The sequence below is a fragment of the Octopus sinensis genome, linkage group LG17, assembly GCF_006345805.1.
Source record: "Octopus sinensis linkage group LG17, ASM634580v1, whole genome shotgun sequence".
Classification (NCBI taxonomy): domain Eukaryota; kingdom Metazoa; phylum Mollusca; class Cephalopoda; order Octopoda; family Octopodidae; genus Octopus; species Octopus sinensis.
Genome location: NC_043013.1, coordinates 16,308,754 through 16,336,402, shown reverse-complemented (window position 1 = coordinate 16,336,402; position 27,649 = coordinate 16,308,754). Strand labels below are relative to the sequence as shown.

The 27,649-nt window shown below is 36.6% G+C and overlaps 1 protein-coding gene across 1 annotated transcript in view; it reads right to left on the bottom strand.

The window, feature by feature from the left end:
* The window catches only part of LOC115220843 (alanine aminotransferase 1), a 65,214-nt gene that overhangs the window by 21,934 nt on the left and 15,631 nt on the right, over positions 1-27,649 (bottom strand). The window contains exons 2-6 of the mRNA XM_029791023.2: positions 8,424-8,513; positions 6,468-6,576; positions 3,726-3,856; positions 2,019-2,135; positions 675-804 (exon numbers count right to left, since the gene is read on the bottom strand). Of these exons, the coding sequence (XP_029646883.1) occupies positions 675-804; positions 2,019-2,135; positions 3,726-3,856; positions 6,468-6,576; positions 8,424-8,513 (577 nt within the window). The remainder of the gene's footprint in view (positions 1-674; positions 805-2,018; positions 2,136-3,725; positions 3,857-6,467; positions 6,577-8,423; positions 8,514-27,649) is intronic.

Here is a 27,649-nt window from a genome sequence, read left to right as displayed (position 1 = left end):
TGATTAGTTGCGCAAAGAAATACTTATTTCTTTACTACCCACAAGGGGCTAAACACAGAGGGGACAAACAAGGACAGACAAAATGATTAAGTCGATTATATTGACCCCAGTGCATAACTGGTACTTAATTTATCGACCCTGAAAGGATGAAAGGCAAAGTCGACCTCGGCGGAATTTGAACTCAGAATGTAACAGCAAACGAAATACCTATTTCTTTCCTATCCACAAGGGGCTAAACACAGAGGGGACAAACAAGGACAGACAAACTGATCAAGTCGATTAGATTGACCCCAGTGCGAAAATGGTACTTAATTTATCGACCCCGAAAGGATGAAAGGCAAAGTCGACCTCGGCGGAATTTGAACTCAGTACGTAGCGGCAGACGAAATACCGCTAAGCATTTCGCCCGGCATGCTAAAGTTTCTGCCAACTCGCTGCCTTCAAAGAAATACCTGTTGCGCAAAGAAATACCTGTAATAGATTTGAGCACTAGACCCATGAGCAGGCAGTCCAGTACCTTATCAACATGGTTTCATCATATCTTTTAATGTCCACCAGATGTTATTGGGGAGACAATGTTCTATAGAACAGTAACTTATAGGAAGATAAACAGACAACGATCAGAGAAACAAACATGATACAACTAATAGGCAATGGATTCTTGCAGTTCTCACCTGTTGGGTTTCCAGGGTTTATAACAACAATAGCTCGAGGTTTACAGTGTGGACGGGCAGCATCGAGGGATTTCTCAAGGTCGGGAATGTTCAGCGCCCATTTGTTGTCCTCATCTAAATAGTAGTTGATCTTGGAGAAAAACAACAGAAAACTGGTTAATATATTTATGCCTGTGTGTGCATATGTGTGTGTACAAGTGTGTGCACATCTATGTGTAGATACTTGTGTATATATCGAAAACTTCATACCATATAAGCATTATACGCAGAGATCATGGATGCAGAGACCATGGTTGTATATATTGAGAAGGCAATGAGCACAAAAAGGCAACACTTGAGGGACAAATGTTTAATAAATGCATTAGTTTAACACTTAAAAAGAAGGGAAAGTGTCTTGACATTTTGGGCACTAGTCTTTCATCGGAAAAAAGAGGGACAGGAAAGAATAAAAGAATAAGAAAAGATGGTAGTGGAAAGAATAAAAGAATAAGAAAAGATGGTAGTGGAAAGAGTGGTGGGGGGGGGCTGAGTGGTTTAGCAGTTTGCTCTCTAACCATGAGGTCATGGGCACTATCCCACAGTTTAGCATTTTCAGAAAGCATCTTTAGTATAGCCTCAATTTGACCCAACTCTTGCAAGTGAAACTAGATGAAAGAGAAATAGAGAAGCAGTCCACTGGGTGATTGTGGCTGTAACTCAGACACCCAGACTTGTTAGACAAGCATCACACTGATTCTACTTGAGAATTATGTCAAGGACATATATGTCTATGTAATACGAAGCCACTTTAAATGCTAAATGAATGACTAGGGTGTTCAGTTGATGAAACAACTGGATGCTTTGAAATCCATAACAGAGACTACTGAAAAATACATATGCATAATTTATTTACACTGGTGTATGCTTGGATGGTTGGACAAATAGATAGACAGAAAGACAGATATGTATGTATATCTGTCTTTCTGTCTACCTATCTGGGGTATTTCTGTGTACTCATTACTTTTGCTTCTGCTTTTTTTCATGGGTGCGTGTAAGTATTTCATTTATTTCTTATCTTATTTTCTACTGAAGAGGAAGAAATCCATGGGATTAATTCCAAAATTGATTCAATATAGAAATAAATAAGTATTTAAAAAAAATTCTGTTGGCTAGCTTCCTGATTTCAGCATGACGTATATTTATAGTGAGTGTATAATGATATGTGGAAATTGATGATTTAAAAGTCTGTTATCAGCATATTGGCATGGAAATAATTTTTCTTTTGCCCTTGTTTTATAAGTTGTTTATATATATATATATATAAATATATATATATATGTGTGTGTGATTTAAATAAATACTTACTGTATAAGCATTGTACTCTGCAGTAGTAGCTGTATATAATGGATACTGAGGAATTGGTATCATTACACCTGCCCTGTCCTTTCCAGATTTTCCTGTCATCAACATTTTCATGATGGTCTGCCAGAAGAAGATTTACATATAAACACACTGACTGACAGATATAACACACTACTTCATGTACACTTACACACTGTTACATGGCCTCTGATATACACTTACCTATTGACATAATACCAATGTACACTTACCTACTGATGTAACACACCATCTAATGTACACTTACAGACTGACATAACATGACTGATGCACACTTATGCACAGGGATAACACTTCATGTGATACAAGCATACACCACACTGTCATAACACTTGGCACACACAAACACATGTAACATATTCACTGCCATACACACACACACACACAACTATACACACACATACATATCACAACATGACTTCAGATGTATACTTACACACACCTTTACATGATCACATGATTTTGAGTGTGGCCATTGCCAGTACCGCCAGACTGGCCCTCGTGCAGGTGGCACGTAAAAGCACCCATTACACTCTCAGAGTGGTTGGTGTTAGGAAGGGCATCCAGCTATAGAATCTCTGCCAGATCAAGATTGAGGCCTGGTGCAGCCACCTGGTTTGCCAGTCCTCAGGCAAATCGTCCGACCCATGCTAGCATGGAAAGCGGACGTTAAATGATGATGATGATGATTTTGATGTACACTGTCACACTTATAACATGATCCTTAACATACACTTATATGCAGTCACTATACACTATCTGATACACAACGTCTTAATGCACCCTCTGAAGGATTAAAAAGATCCATTTTCCATCTTTGAATGATAATCCACCATTCTCCACCATTCTGATTTGAGTATCAGTCTGTTGTAACCAACTTTCCCCAAAACGTCTGTAATCTTTTCTGGAAGGATCTAAGTATATCAGTAAGTGTGAACTGGTGGAACTGTTCAAACATTGCACAAAACATCTTGTGGTACTTGGTCCAGCAGTTTTACATTTAGATTTCAAATCATGTTGTTGTCAACTCTCTATGTCATCTTTGGTAAGGATGAGGGGGGCGTCATTAAAATGAAGTACCAATCTCTAAGATACCTGACTGGCAGAATTGTTAGTGTGTTGGATTAGATATAAGATTCTTTTGCAGTATTTGTTTAAATCATTCATGTTTTGATAGGCCAAACATATATGGAGGATTTGTTTAAGAAAATGGTATCTTATAAAATTATACCTGTAGGAAGGTGATGAGAAAAACCACTTTAGTTTTCTCTTGTGGAAACCTATGGAAATCACCAGGGATTGTTTGTGACCAGATGGCACAGAAAAGAAGAATGTGATTTAAAGAAAATTTGGCTGTTATTTCACACAAGCTGAGAAACCACATGGAGGCTCTCACATTGGCCTTGAGCCGCCAACATTGATTTGAGTCACCCTCATTGACTTTAGTCTCCTTCATTGGTCTTGAATCTCTCTCATTGACTTGAGTTTCTTTCATTGGCTTTAGGGCACCTTCATTGATCTTGAGGTTCCCAAACTGGCCTTTAGTCTCCCTCATTGATTTTGAGGTTTCCTTATTGGCGCATTAAAAATTAAATTAAACATGAGAATGCAGTGGATTTCATTTGAGATATGGTCACAAAAGATGAAGGAAGGGTTTTTAAAAAATCATACCTTAATACCATCGCTGGCCCCTGTGGAAAGGTAGACGTTCTCAAAGGATGCAGGCTGTCCATCACGTTTGGAAATGAAATCTGCAATATCTTTTCTCACAACCATTAAGCCAGCACTGTCACTATATGCTCCTACAAAAATACATTATACAACCATTGTCACAATATGATCCTACAATAATATATTATACAACCTCTGTCACCATAAGACCCTACAATACATTATAAAACTACAGTATACTAGCTCTGTTGCTATATGGTCTTACATTACACTATATATAGGCGTAGGAGTGGCTGTGTGGGAAGTAGGTTGCTTACCAACCACATGGTTCCGGGTTCAGTCCCACTGCATGGCACCTTGGGTAAGTGTCTTCTACTATAGCCTCAGGCCGACCAAAGCCTTATGAGTGGATTTGGTAGATGGAAACTGAAAGAAGCCCGTCGTATATATGTATATATATATATATATGTGGGTGCATATATATTTGTGTCTGTGTTTGTCCCCACCAACATTGCTTGACAACCAATTACTGATGTGTTTACGTCCCATAATTTAGCGGTTCAACAAAAGAGACCGATAGAATAAGTACTAGGCTTCCAAAGAATAAGTCCTGGGGTCGATTTGCTCGACTGAAGGCGGTGCTCAAGCATGGCCACAGTCAAATGAGTGAAACAAGCAAAAGAGTAAAAAGAGTAAAGAGTATATAATAACTATTGCTATTACTTTATATAATCACTGTGGTCCTTCAATGCATTATACAACTATTGTCACTATAAGATCCTACAATAATATATTATACAACTACTGTCATTATATGTAACCAACAATATATTATACAACATAGTTGCTATACAATCCTACAATACATTATACAACCACTGTCACTATATGACCTCACAATAATATATTATACTATCACTGTGATTATATAGCTCTACAATACACTACACAACCACTGTCCATCATTATATTGTTCTACAATATGCTATACAATCACTGTCACTATGTGGTCCAATAAGACATTATGTAGCTACAATTGTTATGTGACCCTACAATACATTATACAGCCTTTGTCACTATGTAATTCTACAATGCATTATATAGCAAGTCATTATATGATCCCACAATAATACTGTATACAACCATTGTCACTATATGATCATACAATATGTTATACAACCACTCTCATTATATGACCCTAAAATACACAATACATATTTCTTTACTACCCACAAGGGGCTAAACACAGAAGGGACAAACAAGGACAGACAAAGGGGTTAAGTCGATTACACCGACCCCGGTGCATAACTGGTACTTAATTTATCAACCTCGAAAGGATGAAAGGCAAAGTCGACCTTGGCGGAATTTGAACTCAGAATGTAGCAGCAGGTGAAATACGGCTACGCATTTCGCCCGGCGTACAAACGTTTCTGCCAGCTCGCCGCCTTAAATACACAATACAACCACCATCAATATATTGCTCTACAATATATACAGCCACTTCCACCATATGAATCTACAATATATTATACAGCCACTGTCACTATATGAACCTACAATATATTTCACAACCAGTTACTTCATAGCTCTGTAACACATTATACAACCACTGTCGCTATATGATCCTACAGTTTGAGTTGCTACATATACATGCATGTAAACATATTTCTATTCTATTTTGTTTGTAGTACCAGATTTTCATTTTTAAATATATAATTTATGATTCTCCACCCAGCAGACAATGAATTTTTCTGTGTCATACATTATGTAAAAGTAGGTCATAAAGTAAATAAATCTAGGTCAAATACTTAATATGAAAAATACCTTGCTAATAAAAAAAAGATTGTGAATGGAATAGCAACAACAGACAGTTGATCTAAATCATTTTCTTTAGTAATCATTGATAATATAATCTAAACTTCCTAGCTTCAGCATTTTCTGAATTTCCAAAAGAAACAACTAAGCAAGTAAACAAGCAAACAAACTGAATGAAAACAGTGGCACCTAACTTTTAGGTGGTCTTATATGTTGGGTGAGGTAATGATGGCTGATAGTAAATGGCATAAAGTTAACCGTTTTGGTACTGGCTTGTATGAAGCCATTGGTATTAATGTGTTTAAACTTATATAAAGTTTTCCACAGGATCCTTGTTCAAAATGTTCTCAATTTAAAACTATCAAAATTCTATCTTGGTTTTAAGAACATTTAGATTGTGTTGTGTTTCAAACTCTTAGTATACCAATATACATGGTTCTTGTTATATTCTAAATACCAACTTTGCATACAAGCAGACCATCAATTTTTCAGCAGCTATTGGTCTGGTACCTCTTTTAATCCGCATAAATTACATGGGGGAAACTGGAACCCCTGAGGCCACCAGTCTGGTTCACTGCAAAACCACAGGTGGCATTGTGTGTACTGTGTGTTTGCACGTGTTTACACTACTTTTGTTAGGGGTGACACCAAAATTCTGAAAGATGTTGGAGCATGACAAGTTCTCCAACTCATCAAATCCTGTCAAATTGCCCAACCTGTGACAGAATGGAAAGCAGACATTAAATGATGATGATGATGGTGGTGGTGGTGATAACGATGATGATGACAATGATGATGATGATGTCCAAGTATTAGTATAGATTTATTAAAGCCTTCAAAAATCTGCAGTGCACATGTTAGATACTCCTTGAGGTACAGTGATTGACAACAACCCCTATTTGAAACAGCTTAATGTTGATCACTTACCCACACTCTTGCCTCCACAGTCATTGAGAATTCGTTGAGCCCTGTCTTTAGCATCAGACGGAAAATTAGGTTCAGTCATCAAATCAGGGAAAACACAAAGGGTCACAACCTGGGTGGAGGAGGGAACAAAAAAGAAAAAAAAAAAGAGAAGGATAAGCAATATAACAATACATAAATATTTTTGGGTGTTTCTTTTCTTGTTTTTAACTGTTTCATGCCACACAACATGAGTCTATCCATGTTCAACATGTTCTAAGGTTTCTTAGAATGGTTTTTATAGAATGTTAATGAGAAGAAGTCTCTCAACAACGTTTCTTCAAATTTAGGAATGAAAAAGCCCTAAGATCCTCTCAAAGTGCAATATATAGTTAATTCTAAGATAGAGAGAAAGAAATGACCCCAGTATTTCACAGGTACTTTATTTATCAATACTTGAATGATGACAGACAAAGCTGACCTCAGTAGAGTTTGTACTCAAAATGCTAAAAAATGGAATTACTGCAAAGAAATTGGTCTGATTCTCTAACAATTCTGCTGATCAATCCACCAATTAAGTATTAACATTTTTAATCAAGGAATTTTATAAAGAAACAAAAAAGCGATATATGTTTAGTCATTAAACACTGCAATTTTAGTCATTGCAATATATGTTTAATCATTAGTCACTATAACATATGCTTAGTCATTAGTCACTGCAATATGTTCAGTCAATCGTAACTGTTACATATGCTTAGTCATTGTGATATATGTTTAGTTATTGCAATAAATGTTTAGTCATTAGTCAATGCAATACATGCTTAATGATGCAGGTTGGGGGTACCGTCTTGCTCACATCACTATACATATATGTCAGATAAGAACCTTGCACAGAAGTGGGATGATGTTAGCAAAGAAAAAAACCAAATATTTTGGCATCAAAGTCATTGACCAAACCTCCAGGACCAGGTCACAGACACTATACTTTGCCATATCTCATAAATTCTAAAGTGGCACTAGTTTGGCAAGCGATTTAAACTGAGATTGATTATTGGTATTACTAAAACTATTTACAGCATTGTGTAGAGTCATTTTGTCCATTAACCCTGTTGTTACCATATTTCTGGCAAAATACACTGCCTTTCTTTTAATCAATTTTGAAAATATTCAAAAATTTAGAAAAATAACTTTGTCGTTGCTGAGCTGGTGTTTAACCCTTTTGTTACCATATTTCTGTTGAGATATTCTGTGTTTCAGCATCATCACCATCATCCTTTAACGTCGGTTTTCCATGCTAGCATGGGTTGGACGGTTTGACTAGGGTCTGGGAAGCCAGGAGGCTGCACCAGGCTCCAGTCTGATCTGGAGGTGTTTCTACAGCTGGACGCCCTTCCTAATGCCAACCACTCAGAACTTTTGAAAACAAGACAGAGCTAGAGATGGTTTCAGCTGAGTTGGTATCAAAAAGGTTACGATACAAATTAACATGAAGATTTTGGTGGAAGGTTTTCGTTTAGATCATTTTAATCCTTTAGTTACCATATTTCTGTCAACATATGCTGCCTTTGTTTCAAATGATTTTTAAAATAAATGAGGTATTTAATAAAATGACTTTCTCGTTATTAAGCTGAGGTCTGGAACAAATTTACATAAAATTATGATGGAAGATTATAATTTAGACCACTTTGAAACAGTAAATTTATGTCACAGAACCTAGGGCAGCCTCAGGTGGGTTGGTATCAAAAGGAAGAACCAGCAGGGGCCTCAGTTTGGTTGTTATTGAAAGAGTTAAACACACACACACACACACACACACTGTTATATTCCCTTTTACTTTTAAGGTGAAATTTTAACTCCTTCCAATTCTAATAATGTATAATCCTTGTAAAACAAAAAACACTCTAACAAACAAAAAAAGAGAAGCAATCTGGTGTCATAAGATCTAATCTTTATTGGTTAAATATTTAGCAAATTACTTACTTGTCGTAGAAATTTAATTGGGCTTTGTCCTGTCGCATGGCAGTCACCAATATTGGCTCGGATTACTTCTGTGAATGGTTTTGGTACTCCCTGTAAAGTAGTACAAATTGAAAATTGTCTTTAATAAAATGGCAAAAATCTTGTGAAAAATTTGGAATAAGAATATGTGTTTGTAACAGGGTGGATTAGGATAAAATCAGAGTGCTTTGGGAAGGAATAGGGAGGAGAAGAGTGTAATGGAGGGGATTAAAGGGTAACCAAGTGGATTAGAAAGTAACCAGGAAGGTTGGAGAGTAAGAGGATACCCTGGAAAGTAACAGGGTGGAGTGAAAAGTAATTGAGAGGATTAGAGAGTCAGAGGATACACTAAAGAATAAGGAGGAGGATTAAAGAATAAGAAGGAGGATTAATCCTCTTTCTTACACTGGAGGATACACTGGAGAGCAACAGGGTGATTTGGAAAGTAACTGAGGGGATTTAGAGAGTCGGAGGATACACTAGAGAATAAGAGGGTGGATTAAAGAGTAACTGGGAAGATTGGAGAGTAAGAGACTGCACTGGAGAGTAAGTAAGTGAATTGGTGGGTAAGGATGGATGGAAGCAGGAGTTGAATGCACCAGGTCAAGAGGTGGACGGTAGGAAAGTAGGTCCTTGATTAGGGTGGGAGGCTACAGGATATGGATGGAGTTTATAATGTGTAAATGTAGAAAGGTTGGAGTATGCAGTTATGTAGGGAACTATAAGAAGAGTGAGGAGGAAAGAGAGAAAGAGTTAGAGAGTGGGATACAGAAAGAAAGAAAGAGAAGTATATGTATGTGTGGAAGATAGAGACATGTAAGAATAAAAGAGAAAGAGAAGTATATGTATGTGTGGAAGATAGAGACATGTAAGAATAAAAGAGAAAGAGAAGTGGAGAAAGAGGTTGTTTCCTGTATGGAAATAAGACAAAGAGATACTAGTGTGTGTGTGGAAGTCTAAAGACATACATGCAGCCAGGCAGGTAGGGTGATCTTACAGTTTATTCTCTTTTATAAGCAATGTATGTGATTAGCACGTTTATTGGTGAAGGTGTAATTTCATCATCACTAACTCACTTTACACCTCCTAAAGATTAAAATACCACCATATATACAGCATTAAAATACCTCTCATATATTATTGGAACATAGCAAGAATTTGGTAAACTGACCCAAAAACCTCCAGAAATAGACTAAAATCTACCAAAATACAGCAAAACCACAGAATGCCTTGGATAATTTCCAAGACACACTTTGTTCTTGCAACACATTAACTGTCCTTCTGAACCATTGTACATCGCACACCAACCTCCACCATATAACCAATAGTAAAAGTAGAAATTGTAGTAGTAGTAGTAGTAGGTGGTAGAGGTGCGAATAACTTTTAGTGGGTATGATTATTATCATTATTACATTACTATTATTAAGGTAGTGAGCTGGCAGAGACATTAGTACACCAAACAAAATGCTTAGTTGCATTTCATCTGTCTTCACATTCTAAGCTCAAATTTTACCAAGGTCAACTGCCACTTTTCTTCTTGAGGATGATAAAATAAGTACCAGTTAAATACTGGGGTCGATGTAATTGCTGGTCATACGCCAAAATTTGAAACTGCTATTATTATTATCATTATATGTTTGACTTTTGCTTTATATTTGTAAAGTTGGCTCCAAGCCTCACCCAGAGACCTCAAGAGACAACAAGCTAGAAGTTCCTGTTGGTGTTATGCCTAGGGTGCCATATATTTGGTTTTATACATGGTGTTGTTCTAAAGAATGTTTAAGGAAACATAAGAAAATTATGAGTTTGTTTCAAAATTTGGGATTACATAGACAGTATTTTACATAGGATATGGGCAGTTCCCATGAGTATTATCTTTTGAATTTCTACAATTTTGGGGTTTCCTGGTATCTGAGCTAGATAGCAATCAGTTCCCTTTTGCTATCATTCCTAGAGCACCTATGACAACAGGTATTGCTTTAGATTTGAGGTTCCACATTTTGCATAAATTCTATTTCAAGATCTTTTTACTTGCTCAGTTTTTGGTAGGTCTTGACAGACACATTTATGTTAATTGGGACAGTCATATCAATGAAGAGACATGATTTTTGTCTGAAGTCTTTCAATATAATGTCTGGCCTATTCACAATTATCCTTCTGTCAGTTTGAATGGTGAAGTTCCAGAGGATTGAGATGTGATCAATTTCAAGCACTGGAGTTGGTTTGTGTTCCCACCAGTTTTTATCATGGGGCAGGATTTTGCAAATTACCCAGTGAATATATTGTGCTGCTCTATCATGCCTATTAAGATACTCTGTAGGTGCAAGAAGACTGCACATGGAGACAACATGATCAATGGTTTCATTTTGTTGTTGACATGCATGATTAAAGGAAATGAACTGGCAGGATCATCAGAGCATCAGAAGAGAATGCTTCATGGTATTTGTTTGAGCTTTTTAGTTTTAAGTTCAAAATCTTGCAGAGGTGAACATTAATTTCATCCAGCTGAAGTCGAGCAAATCGACCCCAGAATTTATTCTTTGTAAGCCTAGTACTTATTCTATCAGTCTCTTTTGCTGAACTGCTAATTACAGGGACATAAACTCATCAGGATTAGTTGTCAAGCAATGGCAGTGGGGACAAACACAGACACATACACATATACATACAAAACAAGCTTCTTTCAGTTTCTGTCTACTAAATCCACTCACAAGGTTTTGGTCAGCCTGAGGCTATAGTAGAAGACACCTATCCAAGGGACTGAACCTGGAAACATGTTGTTGGGAAGCTAGTTTCTTACCACACAGCCACACCACAGCCTGTGCCAGCGTGGAAAATGGATGATGATGATGATAATACTGTCTGTATATGTATGTGTGAGAGAGAGAGAGGAAGAGAGAGAAAGGAGGGGGAGAAAGAGAGAGAGAGGAAGAGAGAGAAAGGAGGGGGAGAAAGAGAGAGAGAGGAAGAGAGAGAAAGGAAGATGGGGAGAGAGAGAGAGAGAGAGATGTTATTTGATACAAATAATTTATAGTCAGTCAAAGGAAATTTCTTAAAGATTAGTTTAAGTTTACAAGGAGAATGAATAGCTGTAACATGATGTCATCTTTGCAAGGAGAGCATTTTAATTAAATATTATCGTTTTATATTTGTGAAATATTTTTGCTTTATTTTCTGTCACATGCAAACGAATGTGATGAGAGAGAGAGAGAGAGAGAGAGAGAGAGAGAGAGAGAGAGAGAGAGAGAGAGAGAGAGAGAGAGAGAGAGAGAGAGAGCAAACTTCAGAGTAAGGAACCACAACTACAATGAACAGGAAAATCAAATATTTGGCGCAGATCTGGAATGGTTATGTTTGGTTTGGTTACCACCCAGCTTGATGTAGTTACTGCATGAATGACACAAAGTGTGCTGCAGTGTGAACCAAAAGAACAAGGGCAATTACTGAGACATCAATGCTGCTCAGCACCGCTGCAAATGGTGTGTGTGTGTGAGAGAGAGAGAGAGAGAGAGAGAGAGAGAGAGAGAATGTGTGTCTCTTCTCAATATGGCATGATAGTCGTAAATGAGAATCATCATCACACAAGTGGTGTCAATCGCTTCCAATATTCTACAAAAATATGTCCATCCAAGGAGAAATATCATGTTGCTTGGAAACAAGTGAAGGTTGGCAACAGCAGGAGCATCCTGTTGGAACCCTACCCTAGGAAAAACTTGCCTGAAAGAGTTACATCTAATCTATGCAAGCATGGAAAACTGGACGTTAAATGATGAGGAGGAAACAAAGACCGTAAAAATTGTACAAATGCATCTTTCACCTCTACAGCTACCTTTGTCACCAGACACCATATAATATTTTCCAGTGGAGGTCAAGAGGTAGAATCAGTTCATTTTGAGAAGTATTGGTCTAAAGAGTAGTAGAATTTTTTGTTTGTTTCTTTCTTTTTTAATACTAGAATATGGATAAAATTACGGAGATGTACTTGCATAGCAAGTGACCTGATCTGAGATTGTGTGCTGGAACGAAAACAATTGCAGCGTGGAAAGTGTTTATAAGCCATTTAAGAAACACACAAAAACCGTTAGATTCACTTCAACATTTAAATTTAATTTGTCAAAATATTTTCGTTGCTTTGAGACCGCGACCTGTTCACTGACAAAACTTCATGCTGTGGATAAAATATTTTGCAAGTAAAAAGTACCACTTGTTTCAAATAACAAATCTCTCTCTCTCTCTCTCTCTCTCTTCTTATTCTTTCTCCCTCACTCCAACTTTTCTCTTGCCCTCTGTCTCACTTTTCTCTCTCTCCCCTCTCACTCTCTCCATTCTCTGTCTCTCCCCTTCTCTTTCCACTCTCTGTCTCTCCTCCTCTCCCTCTCTCTCCTTTCCCATTCTCTCTCCCTCAAGAGTAGAGATATATTGTTTGACACTTTAATAAAAAAAAGAATTAAATATTAAATAATCTGGTTGCACTCCATGTTGTTTCTGCAACAGTTCAGTGACACAAATAAAGAAATCATAAAATGACGCAATACTTCAAATAATGATTTATATTACAAAACACTACATTAGGAAAAATTACCAGTCATAAGGCCATGTACTTCAGAGGAGGGGAGAAGGCAACAGTCAATTACATTGATCTATCCAACAACAACAACAACAATAATTCTTTCTGCTATAGACATAAGGCCTGGAAATTTGGGGGAAGAAGCTAGTCAATTAGATCGACTCCCAGTGCTCAAATGGTACTTATTTTATCGACTGAGAAGGGATGAAAGGCAAAGTTGACCGTGACAGAATCTGACCCCAAGATACAAAGACTTTTGAAATACAGCTCAGAATTTTGTCTTGCAGGCTAAGGATTCTGCCAACTTGCCACTGTCAATAAATATAATAATAATAATAATAATAATAATAATAATAATAATAATAATAATAATAATAATAATAATAATAATGGTTTCAAATTTTGTCACCAGGGCAGCAATTTTGAGGGAGGGGATGGGTCAGTTACATCGAACCCAGTACTCAAATGGTACTTAATCTATCAACCCCGAAAGGATGAAAGGTAAAGTTGACCTCGATGGAATTTGAACTCAGAATGTAGCAACAAGCATAATACTGCTAAGCATTTCACCCAGCATGCTAACGATTCTGCCAGCTCACCATCTTAATAATAATAATAATAATAATAATCTTTTCTATTCTAGGCACGAGGCCCAAAATTTTAGGGGATGGGACCTGTTGATTAAATCAACTCCACTACACAACTGGTACTTAATTTATCGACCCCAAACGGATGAAAGGCGAAGTTGACCTCGGCGGAATTTGGACTCAGAACGTAAAAACAGATGCAATACCGCTAAGCATTTCACCCGGTGTGCTAACGTTTCTGCCTTTCTACTAAAGGCACATGCCCTAAAATTTTTGGGGAGGGGTCTAGTTGATTACATCGACCCCAATGTTTCACTGGTACTTAATTTATCAACTCTGAAAGGATGAAAGGGAAAGTCGACCTCAACAGAATTTGTCCTCAAGATGCAAAGACAGATGAAGTATTGCTGAGTATTTCATCTGGTGTGCTAATTCTGCCAGCTCACTACCTTCAATGATAACAAATAATAATAATCCTTTCTACTATAGGTACAAAGCCTGAAATTTTGAGAGAAGTGGAATAGTCAATGACATCAAGTCGAGTGTTGCATTGGTATTTAATTTATCAGTCCTGAAATGATGAAAGGCAAAGTTGACCTTGGAAGAATTTGAACTCAGAATGTGAGGACAGGCAAAATACCTGTTTCTTTATTACCTACAAGGGGCTAAACATAGAGGGGACAAACAAGGACAGACAAACGGATTAAGTTGATTACATCGACTCCAGTGTGTAACTGGTACTTAATTTATCGACCCCAAAAGGATGAAAGGCAAAGTCGACTTCGGCGGAATTTGAACTCAAAATGTAACAGCAGGCAAAATACCGCTAAGCATTTCGCCCAGTGTGCTAACGATTCTGCCAGCTTGCTGCCTTCTTAATAATGAAACAGCTAATATGAAGAGCACAATGCAATTGAAATAGATTGTTTATTGGTTTGAAGGATATTTCAACAGCTTGCCTGTCTCTTTCAAGTTCGAAATGTAAAATGAAACACAGAAATTCGAAATTTTTTATTTCTGTGTTCGTTTTACATTTTGAACATGAAAAAGAGAGGCAAGCTGTTGAAATCATTGAAACTGGTAAACAATCCATTTTAATTGCATGGCACTCTTTGTATTGCCTAGTTAATTTCATGAAGAGTTACGTAAATCCCTTTAAAATATGATGATAACAATAACAATAATAATAATAATAATAATAATAATAATAATAATAATAATAATCAGAAGAAGAAGAAGAAGAAGAAGAAGAAGAAGAAGAATCCTTTCTAATATAGGCACAAGGCTTATAATTCTGGAGAAGGGGTTAGTTGATTACACTTATCCCAGTACTCAACTGGTACTTGATAATAATAATAATAAGAAGAACAATGCTTTCTAATTTTTTGGTATAAAGCCATTAATGAATTGAGGAAAGGGTAAGTAGTAGATACCATCAATTTGACCTGCACTATATCTTACCAAGCCTGGAGTGATGGCAGTTGGTACAAGCATGGTTGTGTGCTTTAAATTCACCTCTGAAAGTCTCATGGTTTTGTGTTCAGTCTTATTGTGAAGGCTGACACTTTTGGGTCTGCTGTTATAAGCTTATATAGAGTTGAAGGACACCTGTAGGGTGGGCAGCAAACTTGAGGTCATCCTGGGTACCCTAGCTTCGCCACTGGGTGAAGAAACAGAGGTTTGTACCTTTCATTTGTTTCTTAACAGAAGAAAAAAACATGAGATGGCGTAGGAGTGGCTTGCTTGCCGAACCACATGGTTCCAGGTTCAATCCCACTGCATGGTACCTTGGACAAGTGTCTTCTACTATAGCCTCAGGCCAACCAAAGCCTAATGAGTGGATTTGGTAGACGGAAACTGAAGGAAGCCCGTCGTATATATATATATATTGTATATTTTTCCCTCACGGGCTATTCTTTACTGGAAAGCAATACTCTAGTATTGCATTACTAATTTATTGAAACTTCTTCACCGTTCTCGTGCTGTTAGCGTTTCGGCGTTTCAGTCGAGTGTAATGGCATTAATGTGGTAACATCTGAAAGGTTGTCGTGGTATATGTTTGGCTGATGAAGATAGATCAAGTTTATGGGTGGCAGACATATCTTGAAAAATCTGAAACCTGCGCAGGTCCCACATTATCCTTTTCCAGGTATTTCATCTTTCAGATGTTCTCCCTGGAGGTAAGACAATTTTTTCTAGTTTGTTACACACACACATTTTTGCTAGTACATACGCGGTGAAGCTATACATTAGCGTCGTATTATTACGTTCGCTATTTCCAGTAAATATCGGTACTTCGTTGTGCTATATATTTACTTCTTTGTATATTTTTCCCTCACGGGCTATTCTTTACTGAAAAGCAATACTCTAGTATTGCATTACTAATTTATTGAAACTTCTTCACCGTTCTCGTGCTGTTAGCGTTTCGGCGTTTCAGTCGAGTGTAATGGCATTAATGTGGTAACATCTGAAAGGTTGTCGTGGTATATGTTTGGCTGATGAAGATAGATCAAGTTTATGGGTGGCAGACATATCTTGAAAAATCTGAAACCTGTGCAGGTCCCACATTATCCTTTTCCAGGTATTTCATCTTTCAGATGTTCTCCCTGGAGGTAAGACAATTTTTTCTAGTTTGTTGCACACACGCATTTTTGCTAGTACATACGCGGTGAAGCTATACATTAGCGTCGTATTATTACGTTCGCTATTTCCAGTAAATATCGGTACTTCGTTGTGCCATATATTTACTTCTTTGTATATATATATAATATATATATATATATATATATGTATGTGTGTGTGTATATGTTTGTGTGTCTGTGTTTGTCCCCCCAACATCATTTGACAACCAATGCTGGTGTGTTTACGTCCCTGTAACTTAGCGGTTTGACAAGACACCGATAGAATAAGTACTAGGCCTACAAAGAATAAGTCCTGGGGTTGATTTACTCGACTAAAAAGCAGTGTTCCAGCATGACCACAGTCAAATGACTGAAACAAGTAAAAAGAGAAAAAAGAGAAAGCGGTCCAACTTGTAACCTTTGGATACACAACTGTCCCATATGGGACTTCAGTGACACATTTGCTCGAATATGTATACAATGTCCTCGCTGATCAATGCAGTGAGGACAAAGATCAATATCCTTACTGATCAATACTGGAACACAGGTGGAATGATACGAAAAGACGAAAAATAAAAGAAAACAAATATGAAATATGACCAAAATAGCAATGTATTATGAATTTCAAATGAGAGATTGGAGACCTCAAGTGGAGGACATGATACATGAGTGCAACAGTTGTAGTGAAATGCAACACACAACACACACATAAATATATGGGGAGAAAGAGTGTCTCATGGTAATGTTACGTCTGACGTCGATGACTTCAGAAATTAGTGCATTCAAATACTGACCTAAATAAATGAAATAGTAAAATATTTCCTTTTGCATGATGTCAGTAAGTAGAGAAATGAGAAGTGGGGAGGCAGTTTACTCAAATACAGGCCACATATGAACTGAGATATGTTCACAGATACATATATGCATAAATGTGTGTATATATATATATAATATATATATATATATATATATATATATATATATATATATATATATATATGTATATATGTATATATACACACACACACATGTATATACATACATATATTTACCCATATATATATACATACACACTCACACATATACATACATACATGTGTGTGTATATATATATATATGTGTGTGTGTGTATCTGTACGTACATGTGTGTGAGTAAATATATATATACACACACACACATATATATATGTGCATAAATATGCATATATATGCATATAAATATATGTATACATATGCATATGTATACATATATATATGCATATATATGTGCATATATGCATATATATATGTGCACATATGCATATATATATATATGTGCATATATATATGCACATATATATATGCATATATGCACATATATGCATATGTATGCATATATATATATATATATGTATGCATATGCATATGTATGCATATATATATATGTATATATATGTATATATATGCATATGTATACATATATATATATGCATATGTATACATATGCATATATATATGCTGATATCTGACCCCAGGACTGATTCTTTGTAAGCCAAGTACTTATTCTATCGGTCTCTTTTACGGAACCACTAAGTTACGGTGACATAAACACACCACCACCGGTTGTCAAGTGATGTTGAGGGTACAAACAGACATACAAACATATACACACACATACATATATATATATATGTACATATACACGACGGGCTTCTTTCAGTTTCTGTCTACCAAATCCACTCACAAGGCTTTGCATTTATATATATATATATATATATATATATATATATATTGGTAAAAACGGTAAGATAACAAAAGAAAGAAAGAGACCTCAATATTATGTAAATAGAGGAAATTATCTATAAAATAATATGTACAATTACTATTGAGTACATATTATACATATTATTTTATATATATATATATATATAATATATATATATATATATATATATATATATGTATGTATGTATGTATATGCATTTATATATATATATACATATTCATATACATATATGTGTGCGTGTGTGTGTGTTTCTAGCTTTGTAGCTATGCTGTTTCCTTCATATGTCAGTAAGTACAGAAATTAGAAGTGGATTGTGAAGTATACTCAAATGTTGTCCGCATATATACTAATATATATATATATATATATATATATACGTCATAGAATTAGTATTTCCTACCATTTGTTAGCCCAGTACAGAAATTAGAAGTGCGAGCGGAAGGAGAGGAACAGGGAAACCTATGTTGAGCTATTAACCACATAGGAAAGAGATACGTTTATACACACACATATTGATATAGTTTCATAGCCAAGACTATTTCTGGCAGGTGATGTTGGTGAGAGAAGAAACTAGTCACAAGAGGTGGATATGTTCAAATATTGACTTACAGACTATTATAAATAGATAAATAAAAACTTAATTTCTTCCTGGTGGTGAGAGTAAAACGTAGTGAAGTAGGTTCAAATACTGATATATTATGTAGAGATAAAATAATGGTTTCTAATTTCGATGCAAGGCCAGCAACTTTTGAGGGGAGGGTGTCAGTGGATATCATGTGCTTGTCAGGTGCTTTATTTTTTTGAACCTGGAAGGATGAAAGATAAGGTTGACTTAGGCTGGATTTTAACACAGAATGGGAAGAGCTAGAAGAAATACACCAAGGTGTATTCTCAGATGGGAAAAAGACATTAACTAAATGACTGATATTATTTTTAGAATTTCCAGCAAATAAGGGAGACAACTCCAGACATTTTCCAGCTATATTGTACCTCCTCAGTAACACAAAGACATCACAGTGCTTGCCAAAGTAGTAGTCATGAAGGGAATCCCTGAATAAATGTACAAATTTGCATGATTTGTTTCAATTCCGATTCTACACTTTACTTATTCTATCAATCTCTTTTACTAAACCACTAGGTTATGGGAATATAAACAAACCAACACTGGTTGTCAAGCGGTGATGAAGGACAAATACAACACTAACACAAAGACACAAACACATAGACAGACAGACAGAAACACACACACAACAGGCTTCTTTCAGTCTCCATGTATCAAATCCACTCATAAGGCTTTTGTAAGTCTAGGATTATTCTAGAAGATCCCCAAGGTGATGTGCAATGGGACTGAACCCAAGACCATATGGTTGAGAAAAAAACTTCTTTAAGCACACAGTCATGCTCTGTGTGTGTGTTTGTGTGCGTGTGAGAGAGAGGGAGAGAGATAGAGAGAGCGGGAGGGAGAGAGAGAAAGCTTTCTTCTTTTTGTAAAATTTTCCACATGTCATCTCTTGCCTGTACCACCAAACTGGCCCTCGTGCTGGAGGCACGTAAAAGCACCCACTACACTCTCAGAGTGGTTACGAAGGGCATCCAGCTGTAGAAACACTGCCAGATCAGATTGAAGTCTGGTTCGCCAGACCTCAGTCAAATCGTCCAACCCATGCTAGCATGGAAAGCAGACGTTAAATGATGATGATGATGATGATGATCTCTATATTTTCTAAAAAAATATCACTAACATTATAACTCGATTCATACCAAGACTGCACAGCAATCCAAAGAGAGCTGTCTTTCATGTAGTGAACTTTTGTTAATTTGGTTAAGTTCATATGCAAGGACAGAAGAGAATCTAATTACAACCTTTCCCAGAAAATGATCCTCTACCCTCAACACAAATTTAACAACTCTAACAATTCAATCAAATCTATGACCATCTCTCAGTAATTTCTGCCAACCCAGAGACCACCACATTCTTTTATACTTGTTTTTGCTTGCCTTTATACAAGAGTCATTGTCCTGTACCCACTTATGTATACAAATGTCCAGTGGCATTGTTTTGTTATTTATGCATATAAATAATGCGACAACGAAATTCAATGTCACTTAATGTTAAATAAGTCGAATGACAATAAATAATAGCTGGTTTCCGACTGATGAATAATGTGCTGAAACATCCTTACTAACTCTTTACTGCTAAGCGGTGTGAGTGAATGTGTGAACGCACATGCACATGTGGTGTGTGTGACCTTAATTTAATAGTCACATTACTAAACTAAATGATTAGATTTCTCTTTCCTCTCTTTTCTTTCCTTCCCTTACTCTCGCTCGCTCTCATATATCTATACATCTGCAACAATCTATATATCTATACATATAGATATATATGTGTGTATATATATATATATATATATATATATTTACACACACACACACACACACACACTCATACACATTCACACACACTCACACTTGCATGTACAAACACTTGGCTCTACAAACCAGAGAAAGAAGATTCATTATGTAAAGCAGAGCATGTATCATCATCATCATTATTCAACGTCCGTTGCCCATGCTGGCATGGTTTACAATCTTTTATTCGCTGAGAACTATAGCAGAAACTAAGGAGCACAGACTTTCATGCCAAGGTGTCTAGGCTCATGAGTGACATTTGTAGCCCCTCAACAAATAATATATCATCATCATTGTCGTTTTATCCTCTGCTTCTCCAAGCTTGTACTGATCAGAAGGAGTTTATCAGGGTAGATCTTCTATAGCTGAATGCCCTTCTTATCACCAGCCCATACCAAACAAAATAATATTTCTTATGGCCAAAGTAATATTTTTCTCGTGTTTTCACACAATATAGAAAGTGAATAATGCTGCTTGTATGACAATAGAAAAGGTGTTTATATCTACAAGTGATTACAGAGGCACCTAAAACAATTAGTGAAAGTGTGATACAATCTACCAAGTTATACTCACTCATGAGTGACGTGGTAGCATGTAAGCTTGACCCAGGGGCTAAACAACAACAGCAGCAGTGGCGGCGGCGACCACTACCACTGGAGCAACAACCAGAATCAAACTCAAGACCTTACGATTATAAGCCAAATACTCTAACCACTAAGCCACAGACCTTCACACTACTACTACTACTACTACTAACTATATGTGTCACTGGACAACGCAGTGACAATATAATCTGCTGCATGTATTCTATAGACTTCCTTGATCATAACTGACCCGGGGCTAAACAGCAACAACAACTAACTAGATATGGTCTGGAAGATTACACAGCAACAGGCCACAAACTGTCAGTAACAAACACAGATTGATTACATAGTAATAGGTTTTCTGTCAACTGACACAAGTGTTTACATAGTATGATATTACACAAAACAATATCACTTTTTGTAGTTTCAATGCAGACAATAAGCAGAATTGTTAGTGTGCTGGGCTGGGCAAAATGCTTAGTGGCATGTCACTTGTCGTTATGTTCTCTGAGTTTAAATTCCGCCAAGGTTGACTTTGCCTTTTGTCCTTTCAAGGTCGATAAGATAAGTACCAGTTGAACACTGGGATCAATGTAATTGACTCATCCTTTCCCCCCAAAATTGCTGCCCATGTGGCAAAATTTGAAACCCTTATTATTAGTATTTTTTATGTTTGACTTTTGCTTTACATTTGCACAAGTTGGTTCCAAGTCTCATCCAGAGACCTCAAGAGACAACAAGTTGGAAGTTCACATTGGTGTTATGCCTAGGGTGCCATATCTTTGGTTTTGTACATAGTGTTGTTCTAGAGAATGTTTAAGAAACCATAAGAAAATTATGTTTGTTTTAAAACTTGAGATTATATAGAAAGTATTTTGCATAGGATATGAGCAGTTCCCAAGAGCACTATCTTTTGAATTTCTGCCATTTTGGGGTTTCGGGGGTTTTATTATCATCATCATTATTATTATTATTGCTTTGTTTTATAAGAGTTGTTCCAAGTCTCACCCAGAGATCTCAAGTAATAGCAAGTTGGATGTTTATTGTTAAATTTCAGTTTTGAAAGAGTTTGAAGAGAATCAGTATTTTCACATTGACAAATCCTAAGACACGGACTTTGGAATGGAAAAACGGTAAAGGTTGGGCCTATAATAATTGTTTCATTGGGAACCAAATATTATACATAGTGAAATGGGTGAAGGAGATTGGAATAGAATATCCAGAGATATTCGACAGAAAGTTTGCCTCTTGGGGACAGGAAAAATTATCAGGAGGATTCTAAGCACTTGAAAGTCTATTGAAAGTTACTGGATACCTAAGGTTACAGGTAGTAACCCACTACCCACATATATCCTGCCAGGTATAAAACTGAACTGAGTCAAATCAATAATAATAGTAATGGTTTCAAATTTTGGCACAAGCCCAGGAATTTCAGGGTGAGAGTAAATTGATTACATCAGCCCCAGTGTTCAACTGGTGCTTATGTTATTGACTCTGAAAGGACGAAAGGCAAAAGACAACCTAAGCAGCACTTGAACTCAGATATATAAAGACAGATGAAATGCTGCTAAGCATTTTGTCTGGTGAGCTTACGATTCTGGATTTGAACCCAGAACATAAAGTTTAGCTGGATTTGAACTCAGAACATGAAGAACTGGGTACAAGACCACACAAAATGGCACAAGGGGATGTAGTCTGTAAAATCAACCACAGTACATTGTTGGTATTTTATCATATTGAAGAATGGCAGATAGAGTTCAGATGTAGGATTTGAATTTCTAAAGAGCCATAGACTAAAAATGCAGCAGATAATATAATGTCTGATTCTACAAACCTTATTATTCTCATATTACAGCTTGTATTCTTAAGACAAACGTGACCATCATAACTTCGTTAATCTTTCTTAAACATCTCTAATCTTCCTTAAACATTTCATGCCAATATCATAAATCATTATGTTGACATGTGTGTGTGTGTGTACTCACTTAGTACAAATAAAAATACACACACACATACTGAAACACACATACATACACCCGTGAGTGCAAACATGTACATACACGCGCACATGCACACACACACACAGATAAATATCATCATCATTTAACGTCCGCTTTCCATGCTAGCATGGGTTGATATATATATATATATATATACACACATATATATATATATATATATATATATATATATATATGTGTGTGTATGTAAAGAGAGAGAAAGTGAGTGAAAGAAAGAGAGAAGAGGGAGCACACAAACACGTACAAATATTCACATACATATGTATGTACAGGTTCACAGAACCTACATCTCCTTCCACACACACACACACCCACCTCAGAACAATTACTGCAAGCCATTTGTCGAAAAATTTAACAGTTCTGTCCAATCACCAACACCACCACTTTAACAGAAAATAATAATTATACCTAACATAGAAAGAGTGCAGCAGCAGCAGCTGCCACCACCACCATCACTACCACCACCATCATCATCATCATCATTATTATTACAATTATTATTATTATTGTTATTATTAAGGCAGCGAGCTGGCAGAATTGTTAGCACACTGAATGAAATGCTTAGCAGTATTTCACCCATTGCTCCGTTCTGAGTTCAAATTCTGCTGAGATTGACTTTGCCTTTTATCCTTTCGGGGTTGATAAATTAAGTACCAGTGAAACACTGGGGACCAATATAATCGACTAGTCCCCACCCTCCAAATTTGAGGCCTTGTGCCTCCAGTAAAAAGGATTATTATTATTATTATCATTATTATTATTATTATTGAGTGAGAGAGCAGTGCATGCCATCAAAGTGACACTGGGGTAAAATATACGAAGCCCAGTATACCCATCATGACTACCCATCTGATAAGGGTATACCAGGCACATGCATCACAACCATATGTGCGCGACATGGTGATCTCATATCAAGATAAACAGCACATGACCTTGCAGGTGGGGCCCAGTTAGAATTTTCTTCAGATCGAGTAACCCATCCCGCTCAAAAGGTCCCTGAATAAGGGTTGTTTAAGGACGTTGAACGAAACACCCATGTTTCCAGAGGTGAATTATTCAAACCCCAAAGAATCCTTCTCAACACATGGCTATGATGCTCTCCCACTACTTCTGCTCGTGATCAGAGATGCACATATCATCAGCCACTAAGGGACATGCTCAACTGGTTAAGGTCAAACAACTGACAAGCAAATCTGTGGTATTGAGCAGAATATTTGCTGTAGTCCATCTTTTATACCAAGACAAAACAATGTACATGATAACACTTCCAATCAGTTAAGATCAGAAGCCATGAGAGCCACTGCCTGGTACTGCATCAGGGCAATTATTATTATTATTATTATTATTATTATTATTATTATTATTATTATTATTATTAAGGCAGCGAGCTGGTTGAATTGTTAGCACACTGAATGAAATGCTTAGCAGTATTTCACCAGTTACTCCATTCTGAGTTCAAATTTCTGCTGAGGTTGACTTTACCTTTCATCCTTTCAGGGTCAAATAAAAAATAAAATCAGTTGAACACTGGGGTTGATGTAATTGACTCATCCCCTCCCATAAAAATTGCTACCTTTGAGGCAAAATTTGAAATTATTATTATTATTATTATTATTATTATTATTATTATTATTATTATTATCATTATTATTATTATTATTATTATTATTTTTAAGGTAGCGAGCTGGAAGAATCCTTAGCATGCTAGGCAAAATGCTTAGTGGCATTTTGTCCGTCTTTATGTTCTGGGTTCAAATTCCAATGGGGTTGTCTTTGCCTTTCATCCTTTTGCAATCAATAAAAATAAGTACCAGTTGAGTACTGGGGGTCAATATAATCAACTTTTCCCTCCCCAAAATTACTGGCCTTGTACCAAAATTTGAAACCATTATTATTATTATTATTATTATTATTATTATTGGTTGTTTACATGTATTTGCATCAGCTCTCAATGGTTTGATTAATTTTGTTGGAAATGACCTGATTACCTTCATTAATATTTGTCAGAACTTTAAATAAACCCCACCCCCACTCTGCTCAATTCCCTAATGAAGGTGGGCACTGCCAAATTGTACCTTAAAGGACATAATTGTTATGATGCAGTTTTTCCTCACATTTGTTTTTTTTTTCTTTTATTTATTTTTGCCTCAAAATTATGATGAGGTTAAAAGCCTACAAATTGTGTGAATGAAGAGCAGGAGATCCCCCCACAACTACCAGCTGCATTAGAGAGCGGAGTCTCCACAATACCACCACCATCTCCATCACTACCACCACCACCACCACCAACAACAACAACAACAAGAACAATGTTAACAAAATCAAGGTAAACAACAGCAATGCTTGCAAAGTGGAGGAGAAAACAGTTATGATTCCAACTCACATGCCAGCAAACAAAAGTGGTAGCAGCAACAGCAACCATCACCACCATCACCACGGCAACAATAGCAGCAGTGACAACAACAACAACGACAAAAGCAACAGTAACAACAACAACAACAACAGCAACAATAGCAACAGCAGTAGTAAAAAAAAAACAATAATAAGAATAAGAAAATTAATAACAAAGAAGATAGAGAGTTGTGGAAGCAACTTCTTGGATAGGCAATCTTTTGCTGGGTCGGCAGCATAAATAATGCAGTTCTTTAAGCTCTTATTAAGTGATAAGGAGAGAAGATCGACAGAGGCTAAACAATTACTGAAGCTGAATGGGAGAAGAGCACAAATTGTTGTCCCAGCTGAGGTCTTAGCAGCAATGGTCAGAAAGAGGATCTCCACTTGCTGTATGTTGGCTCTAACCTGACATTTGGTTTTAGTGACATCAGTGACACAAGTGACCCAGATGGTAAGAGCCCTGGAAGAAATAGGAGCAGATATAGATCATGTGTCAAAGTTGAGACAATTCAAGAGCATGGAGGTCCTTTTCAAGAGTGATACATTTATAATGAATCACTCCATAACTTCTCTATATGTAAGAGATTTTACCCTTTACTCACTCTGTTTAGAGATGAGGGCCTTTTGAGTTAAGATAGAAAGAGTCCCACCTGAGTTGGACATCAGGTGGTTGCTAGCATGTGTCAGGTCTGGCCACTTTTAAAACAGGTAGAATATTTAGACAAGATATAGCTAGTTTAAATACTGACAGGTTAATTCTTTTGATACCAATCACCTGATATTGTGATACAGACTTCCTGCTTTGAAGTAACCGAAATTACAACTTTCCATCAAGATTTCATGTTAATTCATATTCTAAACACCAGATCAATAATGACAAGATTTATTAAACTAAATTCTTCATTGTGTTCAAAATTATTTAACACAATGGCAGTATATTTCAACAGAAATATGTTACGAAAAGTGTTAAATATTAATATATTTAATGGAGTGGCTGTGTGGTAAGTAGCTTGTTTACCAACCACATGGTTCCGGGTTCAGTCCCACTGCGTGGCACCTTGGGCAAGTGTCTTCTACTATAGCCTCGGGCCGACCAAAGCCTTGTGAGTGGATTTGGTAGACGGAAACTGAAAGAAGCCCGTCGTATATATGTATATATATATATGCGTGTGTGTGTTTGTGTGTCTGTGTTTGTCCCCCTAGCATTGCTTGACAACCAATGCTGGTGTGTTTATGTCCCCGTTACTTAGCGGTTCAGCAAAAGAGACCGATAGAATAAGTACTGCGCTTACAAAAGAATAAGTCCCGGGGTCGAGTTGCTCGATTAAAGGCGGTGCTCCAGCATGGCCGCAGTCAAATGACTGAAACAAGTAAAAGAGTAAAAGAGTATAACTGGTTTAAAATGAAGACAACAATCTAATATAAACTGCTGCCAGACATTACACAGGCAAGTTTTTCTAAGGAAATCCCAGCTGTTTCATGTATCAGATTTCTTTTAAAAAGTTTACCGTTCTCTCTGAGTCTATTGTCATGTTGCCTCTATTATTGTGCTATTACTAACTACAAGGTTATTCATCTTCACACGCCAGCAAATTAACAATTTTTTTTAATTGCAGTAACCTTCCTTTTATATATTTATTCATGAAATATCAGTAAGATGCACACATTAATTATATCTGCATTTTCGTGCACCACCAAGGTTTGTGAATTGTGGTATTATAGTCATTGTTGCTGCTACTGCTGCTGTCGGTGCTGTTTAAATCTAGATCATCCATAATTGGGTAGACATGGAATGAAAGACATTCCAGTTGTGACCACCCAGTATTTTTGTTGTGTATATTAGTGTGTATATCATTGTTTACACTATATGAATCCTTCTTTAGTTAACATGGTGTAGTTTGATTTGAGGGAAATTTAGCTGCTATTTCTAACTGATCAAGTAACCATGTAGAGCAGTAGTTCTCAAACTTTTTCAGGCTGCTGCCCCCATGACACCTAGGTCACATTCCTAGCGCCCCCCCCCCCTCAAACTAACCATCACAAACGTAGACTTCTTTCTGAAGCAAATTCAAAGCATCTGTATTCCACAAACAAAACTTAATCTAATCAACTCATTATTTTATTGTTTTTACATGAATAGCTACCCCATTATCACTCCAATTTACTATTTTTTGACGTGGGCCCCCAAAAATCTTATATAGATCCTTGGGATTCATGTGGACCCTGGTTGAGAACCACCATACTAGATGGTAATGTT